The 27,703-nt window shown below is 34.6% G+C and overlaps 2 protein-coding genes across 3 annotated transcripts in view; one reads left to right on the top strand and one right to left on the bottom strand.

Annotated features, from left to right (window-relative positions):
* Positions 1-208: 208 nt before the first annotated feature.
* LOC135838363 (juvenile hormone esterase-like) lies at positions 209-17,419 on the top strand. 2 transcript variants are annotated; one of them, XM_065353958.1, is made up of 10 exons: positions 209-279; positions 8,297-8,434; positions 9,019-9,175; positions 9,280-9,465; positions 15,684-15,877; positions 15,952-16,108; positions 16,262-16,422; positions 16,507-16,675; positions 16,858-16,987; positions 17,082-17,419. In XM_065353958.1, exons 2-10 carry the CDS (start codon positions 8,360-8,362, stop codon positions 17,242-17,244), a joined length of 1,392 nt encoding a protein of 463 aa, XP_065210030.1. In that variant the 5' UTR covers positions 209-279; positions 8,297-8,359; the 3' UTR covers positions 17,245-17,419. The 2 variants fall into 2 exon arrangements, with proteins under 2 accessions (XP_065210030.1, XP_065210029.1); XM_065353957.1 differs by lacking the exon at positions 209-279 and adding an exon at positions 1,801-2,135.
* A 2,016-nt stretch (positions 17,420-19,435) lies between these two features.
* LOC135838360 (ATP-binding cassette subfamily G member 4-like) overlaps positions 19,436-27,703 on the bottom strand; it is a 93,398-nt gene continuing 85,130 nt past the window's right edge. The window contains exons 6-12 of the mRNA XM_065353953.1: positions 25,446-25,684; positions 25,182-25,304; positions 24,219-24,364; positions 23,931-24,099; positions 20,334-20,434; positions 20,097-20,252; positions 19,436-19,973 (exon numbers count right to left, since the gene is read on the bottom strand). Coding sequence (XP_065210025.1) covers positions 19,575-19,973; positions 20,097-20,252; positions 20,334-20,434; positions 23,931-24,099; positions 24,219-24,364; positions 25,182-25,304; positions 25,446-25,684 — 1,333 coding nt within the window. The 3' untranslated portion in view covers positions 19,436-19,574. The remainder of the gene's footprint in view (positions 19,974-20,096; positions 20,253-20,333; positions 20,435-23,930; positions 24,100-24,218; positions 24,365-25,181; positions 25,305-25,445; positions 25,685-27,703) is intronic.

Raw genomic sequence — 27,703 nt, 5'->3', positions numbered from 1 at the left:
GAATTCTTCAGCATTTTGAATAGATTTCAAAATGTAGGTAAGTACTTACTTAGAATCATAGTAATGGTTAATCTGACATTTTTTTCCAGGTTTTTTGAATTTAGGAATTGAAGAATGTCCTGGAAATGTCGGGTTGAAAGATATTATATTTTCATTACAATGGATAAAAAGGAATAAGTATTCAAAATTTTGGCGGTGATCCTGATAATATAACTTTATTTGGTGAAAGTGCAGGAGCAAACATAGTACGCCATCTGCAGATAATACCGTTAGCTCGAGGTAAACCTACTATGCATTAATTTTTAGTAGTGGTGGGATATTATCGATATTTATCGATATATATCGATATTTGCAGCCGTCGATATATATTGATATTTTAAATCTGTTAATCAATTATCGGAAAATTTTTAAAAATTATGCGAAAATCCCGTAAATAAATTGTGTGAGGTGTTTTTTTGCTCTTTTTGAGCATTTTCAGACTCTTTTAGTGTAAAATAGTGATTATCACAGCTATTAATGGTAGCCATGGGCCATATCTGTAGAATGATGAAATGTTGACATTACGTCATCAATGTCATCATTATTTTAAAAAGCCCCGAATAGGTAGCTAGATACTGAAAAAGCAAAAAGTAAGGAATAGAAACAGCTTAGAGATGACTCAGTTTCTCTTTTCATCAGAAATCAGCTGTTTTATGGTTTTTTTATGAACGTCAAAAACATCCGATATACTTATATCAATATTATCGATATGAAACCTCCGATATTTTGACGATATCGATATCCCGAAATATCGATAATATCCCATTACTAACTCGAAGTGACGTAATTTTTAGAAATGGGCTCCGTGAGCTTTTGGATTGATATTTGCATGTTAGGTAGGTAGGTACTAGGTAGGTAAAGGTACTTAACGAGGAACTTCCGCATTGAAAGTTTCAGATCTCCAGACCCCCTCATCCCATTTTTGAAAAACACCCTTTTTCTGGAATGGAATAAATATTATTTTCTCAGCCCCATGTGAACCGATTTTTCTCATTTTTAAGTACGTTGTAAACATTTTGAGAGGTTGAATGTGGAATTGCACTGTTTCAAAAATGCCAAAAATCATGAACCGATTTTCGAGCTCAAAATTATTTTAAAATGCTCGAAAAGCATTTTCGTGGAAATATTTGAATTTCTCAGGATAATTCAACCTTTTTTCATAGATCGAATTACACTGTTTCAAAAATCCCAGAGCTATGACACATTTTTGGGCTCAAAATTTTTTAAAAATGCTCAAAAAAGTTTTTATGAAATTATTTGAATTTCTCGCGGAATTTTATAGAAACTTTTCAAAATGAAGAGAAAATTAATACTCAATAGGTAGGTACCTTGTGACTATTTTTTTTTCAATTTTCTTTATTTTTTCCTCAGATTTGGTCACAGCTCAGCTCATTTTTCTCCGCTCCTTCTATTTTTTATAGGACCCTTTTTACTACAAAAAATATAATTTTTTCAAAATCTAAATAGATTGCATTTTTCCACTCCTGAGTGTAAATTTAATTCGACCCTGAACTCATTTTTGAAAATTTTCTACTCATCTGGTTCTTCCTACACTTTACTCAACCTACGAAGATAATGCAACATCTCCTACCTGCAGTTATGGTGTTTATTCATGGCGGTAGTTCCTCACGGTTGACATGTAAGTTTCCGCCACTGGTCGAAGCCTAAGACAGTACATACTTAAAATAGGTAGGTAGGTAGGTATTGATTTCACAGTTCCCAATGCAACAATGAGATATTAATTTTTATGGACGATAGCAAACTGAACGTGTAGGTATGTGCAGCGATCACATTAGCAGGTATAATCTACGTAGTAAACCAAGTTATGTACATAATGTGTGTTAGGTATCAAGTTTCGATACCAAGTTCTCAAAAGAAAAATGGGCCTTCTTCACAGTCAGTTTTCATACATTTTTTCGCAAATTCGGTATGCTATCTGCCCTCCAAATATCGCGCAAATTGCGCATTTAATCGTTGAAGTAGAACAAGGAAAATTACGTGGTAAAGAAAGCATCGCTAAATACAGTAGAAAAAAATACTGCAGTTTTTTGGGAATTCCATACGCCAAACCACCTGTGGGCAATTTACGTTTCATGGTAAGCTTTTACAATCATTTCACTTTTTGTTTACCTATTTGATAGAGGTGGAGGATATGCATAATGATTTGCTTGTCGAAAATTATTGATTGTGACTGCGGATTTTTGGTTTTTCCTTCCGAATAATAGTACGTAGGTATAACGAGGTTTTAAAATTGAACAGAAAACGAAATTATAATTTTGCCAATAATTAGTAGGTACATATTAATACTGGCACTAAGGGTCATTAAAAATTGTTACCTATTCCTATTGAATTTTAAGAAGTTTAAAATATGGAAGACGTGTTTTAGCTTATGAAAGAGATACCTACGAGTAAAAATTGGTCTGATCGAAGCGAGGACAAAAAATATGTGTTTTGCCCGATTCCTATAACCATCTTATAATGACCATTTTACAAATTAAATAAAATGACCCTTCATGAGTGAAAAACAGAAATGGTACCATATTTTCCAGAGTGGGGAAAAATTGAGTGAAAATGGTAAATTACCTATCTCTGATCGAGCCTGTTTTTTCACGAGGGATCGTTCAATCGCTCACGGAAAGTAGATAAATGTCTCCACATAAAATAACGATTTTATTTTAGAAGTACAGCTGTTAATTTTTCCAACTTGGGAAAATATCACAATGTTGAATTTTTCTCTCATAAATATAGAAATTTCATTATTAATCCTTCCGATAAATTAATGGAAGTTTGAAAGGCAGCTGTTAATGGTCAATTTTCCAAACTGAACATGAAAAATGGGCTGGGAGGGGGGGGGGTTAGCTGCACCCTGCCACGTTTAAGTAGGTACGTGACTGTTTGGAGGTCGCGCAAGAGACTTGAATGTTGAGAAGGTACGAGCGCGCGGAGTGAAAATTTCCCACGGTTACGCGGTGGGAAATGCAGCGTAGCAGTTTTACAAATACAATGCATGATAGGTAAGTCTTGTCCTTGGTAGGATTTCTAAGATGTTTTTGATGAAGATTCAACAACAATTTTTCAATTCCGAAGCCGAAGCTCATAAATATCCGTTATTCTGTCATAAATTTATAAGATGTGGCGCCATAAAATTGCTATAAGGCTTAAGAAATATTGAAACATTGAAATCAAAACACAAAATTTGTAGAAGTTCAAAGTTTTTTTTTTTATTATTTAACAAGGTTTATTACAATCTTAAGGAGACCTTAAATAAGTAATATTTCATGTAGACTAGATTCTAACCCTCAAAAAAGCGATTCTGTAAATCAAATCGGGAATGTGAAATGTTTTGGGCGGGAAATGGGCTTACGGACGAGCTCTTGCTAATAATGCAATTTCCCCAGCGCTGGACCCGCTTATTTTCGAGATTGGGGCCCAAATGGGCCCAATTTTGGGTCCGTAAATCATTCGAGGAATGTGTGGGGAAATTGCATTTTTGGGTAGTGTTGGTATCGTAGATGAGAAATGTGCAATTTCCCCAACCCCCCAGGCGCTTATTTTGGGCTCACCCGCCTTTCAAAATTTCGACTTTCCAATAAAAATTCATTGAAATACGAGAAATTTACACTTTCGGATGAAATTTTGTATACTAACTAATGAAGGCATGAAGATATCATATCTGGCGAGTTTTGGTTTTTCCAGGCCCCAATTGGGGTTGCAGGAGCACCCCCACCCCCAATTTTGAAGTTGGGGTAAAATGTCGATATTGGTGTCGTTTTCGTATGAAACGACCACGCCGATGACGAATATGAAGTCAGATTTGAGACTGCACCTCTCAGTACCCGGAATGAGTGGATATAATACTTGTGAAAATGTAATCGAGTCATTCGTCATTCCACATCAATTCAACCAAGGGGGGGGGGGGGGGTCGGCGATTTCTTTGAAAATTTTCCTGTGGAAATACCTTTCGAAGGGATGACCAATGGCGCAAATTGCAGCCCTCTACCCCTTGTTCAATGGCTGGTAGGGGGTGTAAAAAATTTCAGTGAACTTGAAATATCATCCAGTTCAGCAGTGGATTACTAGGTAACCACGATACCTACTTAAATTGAACTTTTTCCAATAGTTAGAGTTGAAAGGTTTTTTCACGCGAAAGATTAGCTCGAAAAGTTTCAAAACGTAGTTTTCTTATCGTTCTGACTCTCAAAAATTAAGAAAAAAATATATTATGGACAACTTTTCATGCTGAACAACATATGTGTACCGATATTTCAAAACGGCCCATTCGGTCGGTGCCGAGAAGTGTGTAGATTTTATTTTTCAAAAATTGGTACAATTTTCCAATTGATCTAAACGGCGCGCGAACGTGAAGCTTTCACGGACAGCTTCACACTCAAACACTGTTGGGATCCACCGGAGAACACTGGAAGTTTATTTTGATTTTTGAAAAATAAAATCTACACCCTTCTCGGCACTGACCGAATGGGCCCTTTCGAAATATGGGTACACATATTAAGAAATTGGGATGGCATTATTTCGTAAAGTCGATTTTAAAAAATTGAAAGTTTGCGAAAAATGCGATCGATTTTTTGATTTGAAACATGAAAAAAAGTTTTGATTGGTGAGGTGGACCCATTTGACTTTTATTTACACATCCATTTAAAAAAATCATTATTTTTGCTATGAGTGTAATTTTTATCAAATTTTTCATGAAATACGTCAGAAAGAGGTCAAAATAAGACAACTAAATGAATTTTAACTTAAAAACTTTGTTTAATGTTTGGAATTGAAAATTGAATTTTTTCGAATTTTGATTTTTTTGTGATGAGTTCATTTCATTGATTGAAAGGATTTTTTCAATTTTTATTAGAAAAAGTTCCATTTTAGTAGGTATTAGTGATGGGCGATTATTAATCAGTCTGAAAAATAATCGTTTGGCGATTATTGTTTTTTTTGAATAAATCAATTATTTTTATATATGTAGGTCAAATTGTGTAGATTTCAGTTCAATATTAGGATGATTTTTAAAAATGTAAAAAATGAAATATTGACTGACTCATCCTGTAACTTCAAAATTTTCTACGAAATAATCACATTTCTGTCATTTTTCATTATTCAACAGTCAATTAATTGACATTCTTACGTTTTCAGAAATTTTGAACATTTTGCCTTATAAAAAACAATCGATTATCAGGAAAAATTACAAGAAATCGCCGACCCCCTCCCCCTTCAACTTCTTGATCAAATTGATGTGGAATGACGAATGACTCGATTACATTTACACAAGTATTATATCCACTCATTCCGGGTACTGAGAGGTGCAGTCTCAAATCTGACTTCATATTCGTCATCGGCGTGGTCGTTTCATACGAAAACGACACCAATATCGACATTTTACCCCAACTTCAAAATTGGGGGTGGGGGTGCTCCTGCAACCCCAATTGGGGCCTGGAAAAACCAAAACTCGCCAGATATGATTTCTTCATGCCTTCATTAGTTAGTATACAAAATTTCATCCGAAAGTGTAAATTTCTCGTATTTCAATGAATTTTTATTGGAAAGTCGAAATTTTGAAAGGCGGGTGAGCCCAAAATAAGCGCCTGGGGGGTTGGGGAAATTGCACATTTCTCATCTACGATACCAACACTACCCAAAAATGCAATTTCCCCACACATTCCTCGAATGATTTACGGACCCAAAATTGGCCCCATTTGGGCCCCAATCTCGAAAATAAGCGGGTCCAGCGCTGGGGAAATTGCATTTTTAGCAAGAGCTCGTCCGTAAGCCCATTTCCCGCCCAAAACATTTCACATTCCCGATTTGATTTACAGAATCGCTTTTTTGAGGGTTAGAATCTAGTCTAATGACTTTAAACAAGTTAGTTACATTATATGACATGTGCAGGGTTCTCTCCAGTGAGAGTATACTCTGCTATTTTATGAAGTATCTCTCCAGTGAGAGTACTCTATTTATTTTTGATAATATCTATGACTAAGTCGTGAGGTTTTAACTGATGGACGTTTCTTTGATTTGATCTTGTTTTGTGTGTTTTCAACTTGAGAAATTCTTTTATCCATTTTTTTAAGCAGTTCCCAAATGTCTTTTAAGCTCGCCTGCTCTTCTAGTTTCCCTGGTTCATCATGTTATTCTTTGGAAGGGTTCTTTTGACAATTTTGGCTTATTCAGGTTTCTGAGTTGTTATCTGCTCCTGGCTTTGAGTGGTCCTTTGCCTGACACGATCAATTACTGTCATCTTCGGTTTAGATACAGCAGCAATTTTTGCTTGATAAAAATCTAAAAATAGGTACCTACTGCATGTAGATGGAATATACACGACAAAGCTGCTGATGGAGAAGAGACGAGAGTATAACCTAGAAACCCACATGTGCTCCATTGATCTGGTGAAATCCGGAGGAAAGAGGAAAATTCAAGTGAACGAACAATTAGTATGCTTAATTGAAAAAATAAGGTGCACTGGGGCAAGTCAGAATGCGTTTTTCGCAATTTCAACTTTGACCAGCTGTTACTCCCCTTCTAATGAACCAATATAGATCAAATTTATTATGTAGGTTCCGATAAGGGTTATTAACCTATGGTGAAAATTTAAGCGCGATTGACACAGAAGCTTTCACTCAGTGGAATAAAATGTAAACTGTTCTGACTTACCCCAAATTGGGGAAAGTCAGAACAAGCTGAACTTTGCAGAGGTGTACCTCACAAACAGAGCGTCCTAGAAGAATTGCGTAGGTATGAAATTGTAGAGAATTTAATTCTCTTTGAGATCACTATCATCAGATTTTCACTAGGATGCACAGTTTGTCCGGTATATGCAAAAAACTAAAAGATAGAAAATCTGTATTTGAAAACAAATAAAACAACAACAAAATACAATTGAACCAAAGACATCTAAAATGAAACTGGATCGCGAAAATGTAGTACCCTCAAGTCATCTTTAGTAGAACTTTGCCAGATATAAACCTCTAGGTGCTAGAGCAAGTTTTCTAACTTACCCCAAACTCTGATTTCCCCCAGTGCACCTTATGGATAATGTAATTAGAGTAAGATGCGGAAACATGTTGGAAGCAAAGAAGATAGGATGAGGAGTAAGACAGGGATGTCCAATGTCATGTAATTGTAGCCTGTTCAACATCTACTTTGACGACATGATTAAAGAATGGTTGAAAACCAAGCCAAAAGGGCTAGACATCACTGACACACGTGTCAATACCCTACTATTCGCTGATGATCAGGTGATCTTTGCTAACAACAAAGATGACTCAGAAAGTAGGCAAGTAGCAGATAGATATGGAATGAGAATCTCACCATCAAAAACAAAGGTGATGGCCTTTGAGGGGAAAGAGCCAATAATATGCAGTAAAATGGTTGCAGAAGCTTTAAATATCTCGGGTGCGACTGTGAGCTATCTTATGTAGGAGAGGTTGACCCACAACTTAATGATATCAACAAATTCCTTATAGTAACTGGGGCAATAAACCGAGCGATCCCTCCATGAAAAGTCAGAGCCAAAGATGACTGGGTTGATAAACTGAGCCATCCCTCCAAGAAAAGTCAGAACCAAAACACAAATAAGAATCAAGACTAATGATGTTGTATGAAAGCAAAACATGGATGATGAGCAGGGATATAAAAAGCAGAGTAACTGCAGCGGAAATCATATTCATGTGAGCCATGGCAGGATATATGAGACATGACAGGAAAAGGAATGAAGACATCCTGAGGGAGCCCCGAGTGGAGCCAATCATTTGACACGTGAAAGATTTCAGAAAGAAATAGAGAGGACACATTGATAAAATTCCTGACAAACAGTCCCTTTGAAAAGTCAAAGAATACACTCCAACTTGCAGGAGGAGCAGAGGGAGACTGAAGGAAAAACTTGATGACACATTGGTGAGCAATATAATTCTTCTACAGGTTCCTAGATGGGCTGAACCATAGACCAGGTCAAAGTTCAATGATGATGTTCATTCAATTTCATTTTTTTTCTATGAGAGAAACTGCAACTGAAAAAAAAAACGTGTTTAGGTAGATGACGATTTGTTTGTCGAAAATATTAAGGGAAAGCTGAGCCCCCCCCCCCAACAATTGAGTCCAAAATGGGAAAATATTCATTTATGAGTGAACTTAGGTTTCTTTTGAGATTAATGCAACTAAGAAAATATGAGCCATAAAAGTGCAGTTGTGCATTGTGCATCTACTCGTATGCACCTATGTACAAAACTTGAATTTTAATAATGTTTCATAGCCTCCTGAAGATTGCGATCCATGGGACACTTTGTATGACGCAACATACGAAAGATCAGATTGCATGCAATATGATGCTCTATTAATGCTGACTTTAGGAGGAGAAGATTGTTTGCACATGAATATATTTACACCTCAAGTAAGTCGCATTATAGGTACAGTAAAAGTCGCTTAATGTTATAACGTTTGTCCCAGCCCAATTTAATAACATTAACCGACTTATAACACAAACCGATTGAACAAAAAAGTGATTTTTTTGCCAAACATTTTTATACCTATGGAAAATTTTTTACTAAATAATGTAGTCTTTGAACTAAAATTTTGCAAAAATTGTGAGAAAAAGTGTTAAAAATAGGTTGAAACTTCAAAAGGTTATGAAAAAAGTATTAAAAAATGATGTCAATCAGAAAAATGTCTGAAATTTCAGAAAAATTAGGAAAAAACTGGGTGAAAAAGTGGTAAAAACATTTTAAAATTACATAAAAATTCGAAAAACGCTTAAAAATCACTTACAAATTATAACATTATCTGATGCTCTAATTACAATAGGTAACCGATAGAATTTCAATGTAATGAGATATAAATGATCGGGACCATACCATTTTAATAACATAAAGCGATTTATAACATTCACTGTTATAATAATAAGCGACTTTTACTGAACTTATATGAATCATTGTGCATGCAGCATTTCTCAAAAATGACTCCACAATTTTTACTCAGCCTCCAAAGATGATTCGAGATCTCCTACCAGTTATGGTCTTTCTTCATGGAGGTGGTTATTGTTGTGGTTCTGGATCCAGAAAATTATATGGTGCGGATTTTCTGATAAATCACGATGTCATTCTAGTTGCTCCGAATTTCAGACTGAATGTTTTTGGTGGGTACACAAGTTGAATTCTTCAGCATTTTGAATAGATTTCAAAATGTAGGTAAGTACTTACTTAGAATGATATTAATGGTTAATCTGTCAATTTTTGCTAGGTTTTTTGAATTTAGGAATTAAAGAATGTCCTGGAAATGTCGGGTTAAAAGATATTATATTTTCATTACAATGGGTGAAAAGGAACATTCAAAATTTTGGCGGTGATCCTGATAATATAACTTTATTTGGCCAAAGTGCAGGAGCAAGCGCAGTTCGTTGTCTGCAGATAACCCCTTTAGCTCGAGGTAAACCTACTATGCATTAATTTTTAAGTCCACAGTGGTCATTCTAAACATATCAATTCAATCAATGATATGCTGTTGAAGGAGTAAGTATGAAGCAGGGCTTCAAACCCAAATGTTTTCAGGTACGGGTATGAAAATTTTAAGGGTTCAGGTACAGGTATGGGTATGGGTTCAGGTATTTTAGGTGAAATACCCAAACTGAACCCAATCTATCGGGTATTTTCGGGTATTTGGGTTCAAAATAGTCTCTATTGGGTACAGGTACAGGTTTGGGTATTCCTCATTTCATTTTTTGGGTATGGGTACAGATTCGGGTACAGAAATTGTTGGATTTTTGTTCAGGTATTCGGGTATTTGGGTATTCGGGTACGGGTATGGGTTTGAAGCCCTGGTATGGAGAATTAGAGATGCCTCCACATGAAGAAAATGTAAGTACCAGTGGCGAAGTGTCCATGGAAGCAAGGGAAGCATTGCTTCCCTTAAAGTTTCCAAGTTGTAGAAAATTAAATTAAAGCTCCGAGCACCAGAACAGCAGAGGCAACAGAAATGCACGCAATATGTTGCCGGTATCAAAAAGCTGTAACTGGTTGAGCAACTATATGTAGCAGTGATTATGGAACTCAGGGTTGTAAAAACCTGGCTAGCGATGTATGAGCTACTTTGTAGATAGCATAGAGAGCAACGGGAAACTACTACGTGAAAGCTCAAAACAAGGTCGATTCCCCAGAATAATCGCAGTGACATTAGGCATTCGCCTCACCCTGTTAGGGTACCACAAAAATGCGATTTCCAATGTCCTGTAAAGGACAAGGAACTATGACGACGATACCCACAATACACCTTACAAGGGAGGTGCCCCAGGTGACATGCACCGATTTTAATGATTCTTGCACTATTGGATAGAGGACATTGAACATAGTCTACCACAAAATTTTCAGCTGCCGAAGTTGATATTTCGATTTTTCAGAGCAATTTTTCGATTTTCACATAGCAATTGCGAAAATAGAAAAATCGCCCTGGAAGGGTCAAATATCAACTTCAGCAGCTGAAAATTTCACCGTGGGCTAGTCTCAACATATGTATTGAAATGCCCAAATAATATTGGAAGTTTCAGTATGCGACCTCCGCCGACTATTTTTGGCCAATTAATTTGTCCAAATTGCAATGTGAAAATCAAAAAATCGCCCTGGAGGGCTCAAATATCAACTTCAGCAGCTGAAAATTTCACCGTCGGCTAGTCTTATCATAAGTATTGAAATGCCCAAATAATATGGGAGGTTTCGGTATTCGACCTCTGCCGACTACTTTTGGCCAATTTTTCAAAATTGCAATGTGAAAATCAAAAAATCGCCCTGGAGGGCTAAAATATCAACTTCAGCAGCTGAAAATTTCACCGTCGGCTAGTCTTATCATAAGTATTGAAATGCCCAAATAATATGGGAGGTTTCGGTATGCGACCTCTGCCGACTACTTTTGGCCAATTTTTCAAAATTGCTATGTGAAAATCGAAAAATTGCTGTGAAAAATCGAAATATCAACTTCAGCAGCTGAAAATTTTGTGGTAGACTATGTTCGATGTCCTCTATCCAATGGTGCAAGAATCATTTAAATCGGTGCATGTCACCTGGGGCACCTCCCTTGTTAGTACCTATAGGTGAACATTCTTAATATGTAATACAACTAAAATACTCTATGCAACATATCACATATATATATATAGGCATCGCGGTAGGCTTATGAGCCAATTTTTCAAAATTTCAAAATTTTTAAAATCATTTTCAATTTCTGTTCTAATTAACTAATCGAAATTCTAATTGCACAGTCATTGAAATATATAATTTATCTGTATCAAGAAACAGAATAAAAAATTTTTGGAGAAAATTTTTTCAAAAAAATTTAAAATTTTTTTGAACTATATTGAATTTTGTGAAAATTGCTTGGTTGTCAAAAAGTCTGAACCACATCAAAATTTTTGGTATCAACAGTATTCCCATAGAGCAATAAAATGCAGAAAAATCATTAGTCAAATTTATCATCGTGCATACCCAATTTCAACAGGGCTTTGGGTATGCCGACCAGTACTTCCTATTCTATAGGCCTCATGTTAGTACTACATCTAGCGAACATCTCTGAGAAACATTTGGTGCGCGCAGCTAACTTTGACAAAACTAGTTTGAAACAGGTGGCTCACTTGTTATGTAACTTTAGCCTTTACGAAGTGAGCCAGGCTGGTAAACCTACTGGTTCACTTCTTATGCAAGATTAACCCATACATGGGTTCATAAGTGTGCTGTCGTGAACATATATATGCCCAAATTTCCTGACATGTGGACCACTCGAGATTCCTAAAATAAATTTTTTTGAAAAAAAATTGGAAAATTTCCGAATTGATTTAAATTTTGAGTGAATATTTATATCATAATAGCCTGACTCTCATCAAAATGTTTGATTATAATAATTCTGCCATGGAGCAATAAAATACAGATAAATCACAAGTAAAATTTTTTGTCTTGTACACACAATTTTTGTATGATTACACGTACCTCAAGCAGTGTTTCCCATTCTACAGGCTACACATTAATTGTAGACTCGACGTTCATCTCCGCGACTCGATTTTTAAACCATGCGCCACCTAGCGGAAGTTGATGAAATGGGGTGGGCCACTTTGTATGTAGCCTATACATTTGACAATTTGGCCCTGGGCCACATTGTCGACTGCAGTGATTATTCTAAGAATTTTTTGGAGCTACACAAGTGCAAGGGGTGCAACTGCATCGGACCCGCAAATTTTCGAAGGGCCCGCAAATGAAGTTGGCAAAACTTGGCAATTGAACTGACATTTCTGAAATTCTTGAATTGCGTTTAAAATAATTGTTAAAAACCACTATGTTTCAGGCAAAGTTCCTCAAAAAATTTTCGTCCTCGCTCTGCTCGGGCACTATTGTAAGCTTCTCTTCATACATATTTTTGAATTTTAACATTCTCAACAAACTCACATTACAATTTAATCATTTTTCATTTATATCTTTCAAATGTTTGCAACTTCTTAATAAAAAATAAAGTTGAATTCCACTTAATTACAAAGTGTGTACAAAATCTAGTAAATAGGTAAGTTGTTGGAAAATTTGCGATGTTGGGGTTGGTATTTTCAAAATTTTTTCTCCTCCTCTCCCCTGGGCAATGGACATATGCTAAGTAAAGAATGAGAAATAAGAATTTTCAACATATCGCACCTCGGGAGTAATAAGGTCACATCTCAAAAAAAATTGATTTTGATGTTTTTGCATTTTTGGGGTTTGCATGACCCACTGCAACCAAAAATAACACTTTGAGTCGGGTATGTTGCTTAGATCATGTAAAAAATGCAAAGGGCCTAACTCAAAATTTCTACAACATTGCAAGTTGTTTGGAGTTATAAGGTCACATCTCAAAAAACTCCTCTTTCTTTGAGTAAAATTCGCACATACAAAGTGTCAGAAAACAGTTTCGATAGTTTTGAACGTTTTTAAGATGTAAAATAATCACAAGGAGTGTATTTTTTGTAGGTTTGTTTCAAAAGAAAAAATTTTTAAAATAGAACATTTTTCAGAAAAATTAATTTGCATGTAAATTGAAATTTTAGTTTTTTGAGAAAAACTCAAAAACTAAGCACTCTAGAAAAAAACTAACGACATTACGTCGATTGGAAATTTAATTCTCTACAATTTTGTTATCATGAAATTGTTTTTGGACGCTTTTTTTCGCCTCCAGATCACTTTTTATGAAAGGTTATAACTCAAAATGTTTTCCAAACATTGAAATATTTCCTCTTTAAGAGTTTATTTTTCAAAATATTCTTATGCTAAATGAAGGTAGGATACCCAATCTTCAAAATGACATGCTATTCATTCCTCACAATTGATTATAAGTTGATGAAAATAATGAATCAAGTTTTTAAAAAAAAGAAAATCACTCTCCTGTAAAATTTCACTTTTTTGAGATGTGACCTTATTACTCCCGAGGTGCGATATGTACACCAAAAACATTTGGGGCCCGCAAAATTTTGCACCAGGGCCCGCACTGGCTCTCGCCGGCCCTGCAAACACAAGCAGGATAATTTTCAGTATCAAGATTCCCCCTTATTTTTCCAACTCTCCCTGATTTTCTTACCAAACCCCCCCCCCCCACAGCCAGATAAAGTTTGTTGAAAACTATGTATTCTGTTTTTCTGATTTCAACATTTTTCAAATTTAATCATGGGTTTTTTGAAATGGGAACTGCATAGAAAATAACAAAATTGGCCCGAGCGAAGCTATGGCGAAAAATTTGAAAAATTTGTAGTTCGAAAAGCAGAACAATATCGATTATAATGTACGAATTCAGTTTTTCTGATCTCAACTTTTAAAAAATTTCATCAATAGTTTCTTGAAATTTGAAGCGGGAAGAAGAGAATCAAATTAGCCCGAGCGAAGCGAGGGCAAAAGCTTTCCAAAATTCGCAGTTTCAAGAAGCAAAACAGCAATAATTTTGATGTGAAAAGTCAGTTTTTCCACCACTGATATTTTTAACAGTTTGAACAAAAATATTTTTCAAACACAAGATTAGCTCTTTTTTCAACTCTTTTTTCATTGAAAAACTCCCAAGCAAATATATAAATATCTATTTTTGGTACTACACAAATATGTTGGTACTACACAACAAATTTTTGGAACTACACAAAATGTGCGGAGCTACACGTTAGAATAATCACTGGCTCGACTGGGCCAAATGTTATGTAAGATTTACACGTAGCATGGGCCACATGGAAGGACATCTAAACCTATATATATAAAAACCATACATTACGAGATCCGTTTTATATAAAATCGGGCATTGCGAGATCCTGAGATCCTTTTGCCGGATCTCGCAAGTTCTCTCATATGCCATGGTACTCGTGAGATCCGGGGGACCCTGTACACACATTTTCAGCCGGATCTCGTTTTACCTACTATTTATATACTTATATACAATTTTTGAAAATAGATAAACGACGCATCTTGCGAGATCCACCCCCAAATCAGGTTTAGGCCGTTGGTGGATCTCGGTTTATGCGGATCGCGAAATTGAGGGCGGCAATGCATAGAAAGGCACTGTTTACACACTGGAACCTGCGTTCGAACGAAGTTGTAGGGTTATTATTTGAGTTTTTAGCATTTTTCTAAATTTTTTGGGTCGGATCTCGCAATGCCTGTGTATATGTCGGATCTCGCAATGTACTATAAGACAGTATATAGGTATTAGTATCCAGACTTGTCAACTGTTGAATGGGTTAATTTTACTATACAAGCGGACTGACCAACTTGTCAACTATAGTTGACAAGTCATGGGTTAATTTTACTATACAAGTCAACTATGAGTTTTCAGAAACTTCCACCAGAGGTCGCATGGCTTAGAAATCAAGGCGCGAGGACGAACGCAGGGTCTACAGTTGATTTGTAGTGAGTAGAATGTGATGTGCTGGTGGAGATGTATGCAAATACATCGATCCTGAGTGTACACGACAACAAATTTGACTCGAAATATTTCAGTATTTTATTGGCCAATTGAAAAATTAGAAGCATCAAAAATTTTTATTTTGTTTAAGCTTTCTTGTGGTGTCTTAACTTTTTCAAAATTCAAATTACTTTGACTCCATTTTCGAAATTTTTCTTCAAAATTTAGCCTAAAAATCTGATTACTTTTTCCAACACATAGATTTTTTTAATATCAAGTTGAATCTGCAAATAAAATTTTGATAAGTAATTTAGAACAGAAATTATGCCAATTTTAAAATTTTGTTCACTTTTCAGTATATTTGCCAAGCATAGTTGACATGTCTGGTGGCAAGCAAATATATATATATATAGGTAATCTATTGACCTACACCCTACAATACTTATCTATCGGATGCTCTGATACCTCCAGGAACCACGTTGGGGGTGGGTTCTTGTACTCTCCTCATCCCAGCGAAAGCCCAAGCCTTGGAGGCTTCTTTGCCGCTTTGACGGGGCCTTCAGGAGTCTGTTGGGGGCGGGTTCTTCTACCCTCTTCATCTTTGCATATGCCCCAGCGTTGGAAGCTTCTTTGCCCCTTTGATGGGGCATACCAACTTTTATTTATCTAATTTTACATAATACCGTACGTACTGTAGTTTGGGGTAATAATAATAATTGTACTTACCTACCCATCTTACATTACTACACATCAGCCGTTATTGATAGGTTTATTTTCGAAAGCTATTATTCAAAGTCCTGGTACTTGTGACTTGTATCGGCCACATGATGATCCGATCGAGATGGCGTTCAAATTAGGAGCAAAACTAGGATATTTAGGAACGGATCGTTTAAAATTGGTTCAACACTTGAGGAAACTGTCGTGTTCCGAGCTATTTCGAGCTGTTTCCTACCTAATAGACGTAATTTTTACATTTTGTTTTTCTTAAAAAATAACCTGAATATTTTGCGACGTTTGAAAACCTTACTCGTTCAGGATAAAGTTACGAAAATAGTGGAATTTGGACCATCAGTTGAGAGTATCGCTGAAGGCGCCGTAATGCCTCCAGACTTTGAAGAACTAGCCAAACATAGTACACCGATGCCAACAATTTATGGATGCATGCCTGCAGAAGGATCTGTTTTATTGATAGGTAATAACTCACATTATTTATTGATAGCCCATATTAAGTTGGTTGGAGGAAAACAAATTCACTTTGAAAAGACAAGGAAGAGTGTCCTCTTCAAGAAAAGTTTTAAATCGTGGAAAAATTATTCAAGATAGCCACCTTCTTATTACTTAATAGTGAGAAAATCAATGCAGCGGAGGATAAGAGATTGCATGAAATTATTGACAGAAAATTTCAAAATGAATCCGGAATTATATCCTGCAATGGAGAAAGAAATGAGGAAAATATACTTCGGTGACAAGCAGGTTGCCAACAGCACGGCAGACCAGTTGATTGATGTAATGCCTCTTTTGCATCATATTTTATACTTAGCTATTTCTATGTAGATTTTGATGACTAATTATTGAAAGTATTGTTTTCAGTTACTTACTGACATGTTCGTTTATACGATGCCTGATGATATCATCTCGTTAATCAATACGAAAGCTCCGATATATCTGTACCGTTTCACCTACTTGGGCCGTCTGAACTTAGGATCTGTAATGATGAGATTGTTGTTCCCATGGTTGTCTGTTTTGAACAATTTTAAAAGTACGTAAAGTTCAGGTTTCTGACTTTCTGCGGTAAGTTATACGTATTTCAATTTGTAGATTTACTTTGTGAAATACTCCCTATTCTACCTATAACAAAGTTTACTTACCTACCTATCTACATATGTATGTACAACCTACTTACAAGCGCATGTACCATCCTATATACATATCTATTTTCAGAGGCCCAGCATGTAGATGAACTAGCTTACTTGTTTCATGTGAAATTAGCAGTATACCCACCATTAAGCGACAGCAATAAGAAAATGATTCATCTTATCACTACAATGTGGACAAACTTTGCCAAAACGGGGTGAGAAGAGAATGATATGAACGTTTATAATAAGTACATAGGTACAACTCATGTCAAGCTTGGAAAACTAACAGAGACATTTTTAAAAATCTAGAGATCCTTCGACCTCTGAGGTAAAATGGAAACCAACTACACATGACGATATGTGCTATTTAGAAATCAATGATGAGTCTGAAATGAAGTCCGGAACCATTTATGCTGAAACGCTTGTGAAGTTACACGAATTACTTGATCCCGTTGTTGAAAAATTTCTGTAGCGAGTCTGAGTCTACTTGTTAATGGATAATGGCATGCACTGCAGATAATTTTCCTAGGATATACTGTAATGTTTCCAATGTTGGGCTATACTTGGGACAAATCGTAACTTGAGTTGATAAATTTCTTTATTGAGCAGAAAATGCTCATCTGTAATAAACATGTGATATTTTGACATGTGTAGGTATTTATTTTCAATTTCAGCAAAATTAGAAAACTTTGATTTTTCTGATTGATTTTCATCAGATGAAAATGTTGGGTCCAAAAAATACCCTCTTGGATGAGCTGACTTGAAATCAGGCTCAAATTGCAGGAAACAATACTTGTTGCAAGCAAATACGATTTCCAAAAAGCCAACTACCCAATCACATGTTTCGACCACTTTTGGACCATTTCTTTTTGAAAATTTTAGAACCAAAAAATACTATTTCCGATGTGCATACTCGAGATTGCGCTTAACCCCTATAAAACTGGTCTTTTGTGACTAGAAAACCCGATTCCTACAGTTGTAGCTGCCCATTCAGAATTTTCGACCACTTTTGGACCATTTTTTGATAATTTTGGGACCAAATTACCCGTTTGGATGCGCAGACTCAAAATTTTGCGCCAAAACTCTTGGAAATAAGACCTGTGGCCGAAAAATTCGATTCCCAAATTCTCTGCTGCCCAATCACATGTTTTGATCATTTTTTCATTTATGAGCAATTTTTTGAAAACTTGGGTCCCAAAAATATTCTTTTGCATGTGCTGAATCGAAGTTACGCTGAAACTCCAAAAAACAAGACTTGTTACAAGAAAAGACGATTTCCAAAAGGTCAACTGCCCAATCACAGTTTTCGACCACTTTTGGGCCATTTTTTTGAAAATTTTGGGGCCAAGAAGTACCATTTCTGGAACGCTCGCACAAAACTGCAGCCAACTCTTATGAAACTCGTCTCAAGTGACTAGAAAAGACGAGTCTCAAAACTATAGCTGCCCCATCGCATTTTCCGACCATTTTTGATCAAATTTTTGAAACTTTTCAGCCCAAAAAATACAATTTTGGATGCGTAGAATCAAAATTGCGATCAAAAACCATATGAAAATAAACTTTGGACCAGAAAAAACGAGCCCGAAATTGAGTCATGATTTTTGGAATTTTCGAAATTAGAAACCTACCAAAATATGTACCTATAGGTTAAAATTTTATCAGTTTGAACATTTATTCGAAAATGTTTTGGAATACGTAATTTTGAGGAATTTCGACTCCAGAGTTAGGTTCATGATATTTTGGTGTTTCGATTTTGACAAATTTTGAGACCAAACCTGGATCGTGATTTCTGGAATTTTCAAAAAACTTGGATGGATCACAAACACTTTTTCGTAACTATTCAGAAAATTTACTCAAATTTAGTATCAAACTTTTTCAAAAATGCTCAAAAGAGGTATTAAAGCAATTCTTGCTCATCTGTTGAAATTTAGAATTTTGATAGGTCTCATGACATCTTCTCTGGGAATCATCGACATTATTATCCAATTTTGGGCTTAAGATGCTCAAGAAATATGTTTGTGGAAAAATTTGATTTTCCAACCTAGGCTATTTTGATCGGTGAAATCACACTTTTTTGAAAATCACAAAAAATCATGACCTAATTAATTTGAGCTTCGGAATCCTTCAAAAAGTCAAAAAACTTTCGCGGAAATTTGATTTTTTGCGAAAATTTAACCCATTTTGAGAGGTCGAATAAGGAATTGCACTGTTCCAAAAATCCCAAAAATCATAGTTCGTACAGCCTAAAAAGCTCTCCAAAGCTAACAAAATTGAATCAAAAGTTCAAGTATAGGAGTATCGAACCTCCTAATAATATTCTATTCTCTCCTTTGGTCAATTTTTTTCAAAATGTTCACATCAAAAGATACTCTTTCGGCTACGCAGACTCAAAATTACTGCACCTAACCTCTATAAAAATCAACTTGTGACTAGAAAAAACGATTTGGGCTCAAAAAATAGGTACCTTAGACTACTGCGATTGGACAGCTTTATATTTTGTGGTGGAACAGCTGAAACACCTCAAGAGTCGTCTTGCTTTTAGAAGAAAAAATCTTATCAAATCGTTTACTCCGCACTCGTGAGGTTCTTTCGTGAATTAAAATAAAATTTTTAGATATCTAATTGTATTTTATTACGTAACTTACGTCACAAAACAAAAAAACTTCGTAATAAATATTTAATCATGTAATAAATCGGTAAAAAAAAGGGAGAGGAATTCTTACAATAAATAATTTTAACAACATATACACACGTACATAACATTAAAGCTCGATAGGAATCAAAATAAAAAAAAATATTTATCTAAAATTTACGTTTCAGGACTTTCTTCATGTATATCAACATTTTATTAGATATTTCTTTATTTAATCTATACCTGAGAGCGAAATACGCTAAAACTCGTATAAAAATGAAAAAATTCACCAAAACTATGAGCTGGTAAACTACAGATTTATTCAACATTCCCAAATCGCGTAATATCAATTTAGGGTCTTTATACAGGCAAATAACGTGTTCTGGACCGCAATACATATCCGGTCTGTGGCCGTATAAAGTCACACAAGTGGCCACCAGTAGATATCGAACGTAGCTTAATGACATCAAGAAATTCATAAACGGTTCGACGAATTGTCCGAAGCCCATTCCGTAGACAGCCACTACGCACGCAGGGACCAGCATCATTGGCGTGATTATGCTACCAGTCTATTCAAATTAATTAAATACATTTATAAGTACTTAGCTATCAGTTGAAATGATGTACATATTACGAGTAAATTTTTACAATAATTCTTAATAAAGAGTAAGTAAATATAAGGGTCAACTTACAGCGCTGGTACATAATGACCCCACTAAAATACCGATCCCTTCTGATATACTGGCTGATAGGAACCCGGTCATACAGAACATCACAAATCTGGTTACCTCCATAGGTTGATCAGAGAGGAAATATACAATTAATTGAAACAATGTTCCGAAAATCAACTGCAGGAAAAAAAACATCGTTGATTAATTATTTAGGTACCTGCTTAAATTACAATGCGAAAAAAACACATTAATATTTACCAAATTAGGAAGACTGGTAACCAATGTAACCATATAATATGCTTTCAAGCTATACCATCTATTAAAATATTCTCTTTCTACTAATTTCACTTCTTCTGGAACTGAAAAAATGATAGAAAACAAACGTCAACTCTACATGACTAAAATAATATATATTACACCAACATGAAGAATACAGTAAAAAAAATAAACCGATGAAAATTGAAAGAAATGAAATAGGTAGGTAAACGAGAGAAAATGAAAAATCAAAGGCAACTTTCTGGCAAGAATTCAATCACAAAAAAAATAATTCTTACTTTGAAGAATTTTCAGCCTTAGGTTGGGTTGTGATTTTTTTTTGAAAGTTCGGTCATTTCGACGAAAATGTTTTCGAGCAATTTTTAAGTGTTTTCAGCTCAAAATTGAGTAATTATTTTCGGAATTTTCAAAAATTGTGCCATGTGACCTATCAAAATGAGTCGAAATTTTACGTAAATTCAAACAAAAATATTTTGTGAGCTATTTTGAAAAATTATGAGCCCAAAAGTGGGTCTTGATTTTTGGAATTTTCGAAAAGTACTCGTGAAAGTGCCACAAAACCTATCAAAATAGGATGAAATTTTGCAAGTTTGATTTATACGAAAATGTTTTGGAATAATGTTGAGTAATTTTGATTGCAGGGATAGGTTCATGATATTTTGACGTTTCGATTTTGACAAATTTTGAGATCTTTGGATCACGATTTCTGGAGTTTTCGAAAAAGTGTCATGCACCAATCAAAATGGTTTAAAATTTTACGATTTTACGAAAAATTGGAATATTGCAAAGAAAATGTTTTTTTCTGTATTTTTGAAGAATTTTAAGCATAGAATTGGGCCATGGATCATTATTTTTGGATTTCTTGAAAATTTTTGAACTGACTCTAACAATTAAAATAGGTTAAAATTTCATACCTAAAAAATTCGAATATTTCCACGAAAATGGTTTTGAACAAATCTGAGCCCAAATCGAGACATAATTATGATTTTCTGGACATTTGAAAAAGTGTCATGTGACATATCAAAATGAGTTGATCACAAGAAATTAGAATATTTCTACAAAAATGTTTTCTAGCGATATTAAAAGGAGTTTTGGCTCAAAAAGGATAATGATTTTAGAGATTTTTGAAAGTGTATTTCATTCTATCGAAATTGAATTAAATTCTACGAAAATTTCAAACATTGCAAAGAAAATGGTTTTTCAGTATTTTTCAAGAAATTTTAGCACAAAAAGCCACGAATTTAGAGTTTTTGAAAAATTGTCAAGTGACATCGAAATGATTTAAAATTTCACGAGAAATTCGAATATTTCCCTGAAAATATTTTTTGATCAATTCTGAGCTCAAAGTTGGGTCATGATTTTACGAGTTTTGGGTTTTTGAAGAAATTTTAACACAAATTTGGCCCATGAATTTGAAGTTTTTGAAAAAAAAATGTTTCATCAAGTGAGATCGAAATGATTTAAAATTTTATGAGAAATTCGAATATTTCCACGAAAATATTTTTTGATCAATTCTGAGCTCAAAGTTGGGTGCTGATTTCACGATTTTCTGGATTTTTGAAAAAATTTTAGCACAAATTTGGGCCACGAATTTGGGCTTTTGAAAAATTATCAAGTGAGATCGAAATGATTTAAAATTTCACGAGAAATTTGAATATTTCCACGAAAATATGTATTTTTTTTATCAATTCTGAGCTCAACGTTAGGTCATGTTTTCATGATTTTCTAGATTTTTGAAGAAATTTTAGCACAAATTTGGCCCATGAATTTAAAGTTTTTAAAAAAAAATGTTTTATCAAGTTACATCGAAATGATTTAAAATTTTATGAGAAATTCGAATATTTCCACGAAAATATTTTTTGATCAATTCTGACCTCAAAGTTGGGTCATGATTTCACGATTTTCTGGATTTTTGAAAAAATTTTAGCACAAATTTGGTCCACGAATTTAGAGTTTTTGAAAAATTGTCAAGTGAGATCGAAATGATTAAAAATTTCATGAGAAATTCGAATATTTCCACGAAAATATTTTTTGATCAATTCTGAGCTCAAAGTTGGGTCATGATTTCACGATTTTCTGGATTTTTGAAAAAATTTTAGCACAAATTTGGGCCACGAATTTGGAGTTTTTGAAAAATTGTCAAGTGAGATCGAAATGATTTAAAATTTCATGAGAAATTCGAATATTTCCACGAAAATATTTTTTGATCAATTCTGAGCTCAAAGTTGGGGGTCATGTTTTCATGATTTTCTAGATTTTTGAAGAAATTTTAACACAAATTTGGCCCATGAATTTGAAGTTTTTGAAAAAAAAATGTTTCATCAAGTGAGATCGAAATGATTTAAAATTTTATGAGAAATTCGAATATTTCCACGAAAATATTTTTTGATCAATTCTGAGCTCAAAGTTGGGTGCTGATTTCACGATTTTCTGGATTTTTGAAAAAATTTTAGCACAAATTTGGGCCACGAATTTGGGCTTTTGAAAAATTGTCAAGTGAGATCGAAATGATTTAAAATTTCACGAGAAATTTGAATATTTCCACGAAAATATGTATTTTTTTTATCAATTCTGAGCTCAACGTTAGGTCATGTTTTCATGATTTTCTAGATTTTTGAAGAAATTTTAGCACAAATTTGGCCCAAAAATTTGAAGTTTTTGAAAAAAAAATGCTTTATCAAGTTACATCGAAATGATTTAAAAGTTTATGAGAAATTCGAATATTTCCACGAAAATATTTTTTGATCAATTCTGAGCTCAAAGTTGGGTCATGATTTCACGATTTTCTGGATTTTTGAAAAAATTTTGGCACAAATTTGGGTTTTTGAAAAATTGTCAAGTGAGATCGAAATGATTTAAAATTTCATGAGAAATTCGAATATTTCCACGAAAATATTTTTTGATCAATTCTGAGCTCATAGTTGAGTCATGATTTCATGATTTTCTGGATTTTTGAAAAAATTTCAGCACAATAAATATGGGCCACGAATTTGGGTTTTTGAAAAATTGTCAAGTGAGATCGAAATGATTTAAAATTTCACGAGAAATTCGAATATTTCCACGAAAATATTTTTTGATCAACTCTGAGCTCAAAGTTGGGTCATGATTTCACGATTTTCTGGATTTTTGAAAAAATTTCAGCACAAATTTGGGCCACGAATTTGGAGTTTTTGAAAAATTGTCAAGTCAGATCGAAATGATTTAAAATTTCACGAGAAATTTGAATATTTCCACGAAAATATGTATTTTTTTATCAATTCTGAGCTCAAAGTTGGGTCATGATTTTATTATTTTCTGGATATTTGAAAAAATGTCGTACGACCTATCAAAATGTGTTAAAATTTAGCAAAAAACACAAATATTTCGACGAAAATATTTTTTTGAGGTATGCAATTATTTTTGGCCGAAATTCCAACCTATTTCGACAGATACAATTAGGTAGGTACCTTACAATTTGATTATAATCCCGGAAATCGGAACTCAATTTTAGGCTCAAGATTTGCGAAGAATTTCGACACATAAATTCAATCACTTGAACAACTCGTAGGTATATTAAATACTCGAATAACTTCAACTTACATAGTAAAACCGGCGACATTGTGTAAGTATACATGAAGAAAACTAGCACACTGATGCAAAACTTAAAATTATCAAACGGTCTGCTTCCATCGTTACCAACTCCAATAAATATACCACCGAGGAGCAACGCCGAAAACAAATGATGTCCGAATTGAATCCATAAACTAGTCTGCAACATAAAACGGAAACCAATAAATTCACGAAATGAGCTGGTACTGAGACTGACTCAAATTAGCAAATATTGTTCACTTTTCAAAAATATGTACTTCAGTACTTCGTTTTACTCACCGTATCTCTTCTCAGCTGCGTTAGTTTTCTTTTATACAATATACAAAATTGTGTTCCGAAACTGGTAGCGAACTGTAAAGATTTTTCGAACGATTGATCTTCGTTTTCGAAGACAGCAGGCAAAACCGCCAAAGTTTCTTTTTTACCTGTAAATAAACCAGAATACTGAGTAAACGTCGTAAGAGATCAAGAATCCTAAAATTTTTTTGCTTCAAAGGTCAAAGCACTTTTTTCCTGACTTAAGTACTTTCGCACTCACATAGTTTTTTTTTTTTTCAAGGATGGATTGTGAAAAAAAATTGGAGGATCTTGACCAAATTCAATAGAAACCTTCATTTTGAATTGAAAGTCACTTTAAAAAAATTGAGAAAAAAAGCCAAAAACTTCTCAATTTTTTTTTTGATTTTTTGAAATTGCTCACAATGGTCAAAAAATTTGGCCCTTCAACGTTTCAAAATATTTTTTTATATTTTGGCAGGAATAAATTTTTTTTAAAATACCAATTTATCCAAATATAAACGATTTGCAAATTTTCAACCCCTCATCAGAGCCCTTGCATGTAATAGTAGGTAAGATAATAGGTCATTTTTTACTCGTCCAATCGTGCATAGCCTACTCATGTTCTTATAACATCTCGAAAAGCAGTTATTTATAATTAGTTACTCAGGTTTGCTAAATCGTGCGAACAATATTACGAAAAAACGATCTCTTAGCTCAACTTATAAGCGAAGACAATCGTCATTTTATTAGTCATCGAGACCACGATGATTCGTAACCTACTCAATATTACCTACTCATACACCAATCACATGTGGCATATTTATACGTACATTGGCATCATTCAATCATTACGTAAGATCACGACAATACTTAAAAGAAATCAACCACAGACATCGCGTGAAAAATATACCTACTTAGCTAGGCTACAAAAAAAAAAAAAAAAAAAAAAAAAAAAAAACGTACATAGTTTTCTGCGAGCGCAGTAATCTTGGTCGTTATCATTATTAGCATCGTGCCTGGCGATTTTTCCATTTTGTATTTCTTGCGATAACATTCGAACAGTGTCACGGTTAATTACTTCTAGAACTATAAATACACAAATGAAAAAAACCATCGATTAGGGACAATTTACTCGATCAAAACATCCGCCATAGTAGTACGTTACGTTTAGGACGGTAAGTGAATGCAATAATATATTAATTATTATAAGAGTAATTATCAGCGTACCATAATCGGCAGGATTATACGTCGATTTACAAACCAATCCTACTGAAGAAAGGAACGGAACTAGTTGATGAGGTACACCTTGGTAAACGCAGTATCCATTTGCTACCACGTACACGTGGTCTAACATGTGGAATAAAGTTGAACTAGGTTGATGTAGGGTGCATACCACTGTACGACCCTGTCTGGCAAGATCTTTGAGTAATTCTAAACATTGAGTCGTCGTTACTGTGTCTAAACCACTGTAAAAAAATCAAAAATACCAATGATTAGCATTCTATAGGCAAAGAAAATTCGAACATAACTGAATACTGGTAAGCATAAAAAATAGATATAGCAGAAATCACCTGAATCATGAATTATTTCTACAAGGGAGAGGAAGGGCCCCGGGGGTAATTATGAGTTGAGGCGAAAACTAACAATAAGCAAAAAATTAGAATAAGCTACCTCGAAATGCGATAAATATACTTACAAGGGAACCTCTTGAGGTGTCACACTCCGATTTGAACGGGACTACAATTTTTGGAAAGAGTATAGTCTAAAACCCCAAAACCAAATTTTCAGCTGCATAAGTTCATTTTTCGATTTTTGGCGATTTATGCTTTTTTTTTAAAAAAAGGACGTACTTGATGACGATGAGTAAAAATGGCCAAAATGAGTCCCAAAACTAATATTAATTACCCAAATCAAAATTTCACCATTTCCAGCCATTCTGGAGCCTCCAGCGCGATTTTTCAATTTCTCCAGAATTTTGACTTTGCTCCAGAAGGCGTGAATATGAAGTTGGGCAGCTAAAAATCGAATTGTGTACATATTATACTCGACCTGTTTAACGAGTTTATCTACATATGAGCCGATTTTGAAAGTGACACCTCAAGAGTGGTTTTTTGACTAGCTTTTTTCAAAATTAAAAAATCCAAAAAATCAAAAGTTCCCCGTTTGTGTGGAAATTTTTGAAATTCACGCGAATCGCTGTATCTTGTCCAACACTAACCCCCGGAGCGCAAATTCTACCATTTCCAGCCGTTTTGATGGAGCGAGAGTGACGCCTCAAAAAGCCACTCTTGAGGTGTCACTCTCAAAATCGGCTCAAATGTAGATAAACTCGTTAAACAGGTCGAGTATAATATATAACTCGATTTTTAGCAGTCCAACTTCATATTCACGCCTTATGGAGCAAATTCAAAATTCTGGAGAAAATGAAAAATCGCGCTGGAGGCTCCAGATTGGCTGGAAATGGTGAAATTGGATTTGATGGGTTAGTTTTGGACAAAATACAGCAATTCGCGTGAATTTCAAAAATTTCCACACAAACGGGAAACTTTTGGATTTTTTGGATTTTTTAATTTTGAAAAAAACTGGTCAAGAAACCACTCTTGAGGTGTCACTCTCAAAATCGGCTCAAATGTAGATAAACACTTGTTAAACAGGTCGAGTATAATATACAACTCGATTTTAAGCTGCCCTACTTCATATTCACGCCTTCTGGAGCAAATTCAAAATTCTGGAGAAATTGAAAATCGCGCTGGAGGCTCCAGAATGGCTGGAAATGGTGAAATTTGGATTTGGTGGGTTAGTTTTGGACAATATACAGCAATTCGCGTGAATTTCAAAAATTGCCACACAAACGGGAGACTTTTGGATTTTTTAATTTTGAAAAAAACTGGTCAAGCTAGAAACTACTCTTGAGGTGTCACTCTCAAAATCGGCTCAAATGTAGATAATCTCGTTAAACAGGTCGAGTATAATATACAACTCGATTTTTAGCTGCCCAACTTCATACTGGAGCAAATTTAAAATTCTGGAAAAAATGAAAAATCGCGCTGGAGGCTCCAGAATGGCTGGAAATGGTGAAATTTGGATTTGCGTAATTAATATTAGTTTTGGGACTTATTTTGGCCATTTTTACTGATCAAGTACGTACTTTTAAAAAAAACATAAATCGCCAAAAACAGTCAATTTTGAATTTTCAAAAATTCGCCAAAAATCGAAAAATGAACTTAGGCAGCTGAAAATTTGGTTTTGGTGGTCTTAGACTATGCTTTTTCCAAAAATCGCAGTCCCGTTCAAATCGGAGTGTGACACCTCAAGAGGTTCCCTTGTTAGGTACATTAAGGTGGATCGCGAAAAATAAAAGTCAGCGAATTTTGACCAAATTCAGCAGAGACCTTCATTTTGAATTCAAAATGATCCAAAATTTTTTTTAGCTCTTCAAGTGCCCCTGGAGGAAAGATTCGGACCCTCAACGAGGAGCATTTTCG

Source organism: Planococcus citri, chromosome 3, assembly GCF_950023065.1.
Source record: "Planococcus citri chromosome 3, ihPlaCitr1.1, whole genome shotgun sequence".
Classification (NCBI taxonomy): Eukaryota; Metazoa; Arthropoda; class Insecta; order Hemiptera; family Pseudococcidae; genus Planococcus; species Planococcus citri.
Note: the sequence above shows the minus strand (reverse complement) of the source record. Positions and strands in the feature narration are given on the sequence as shown.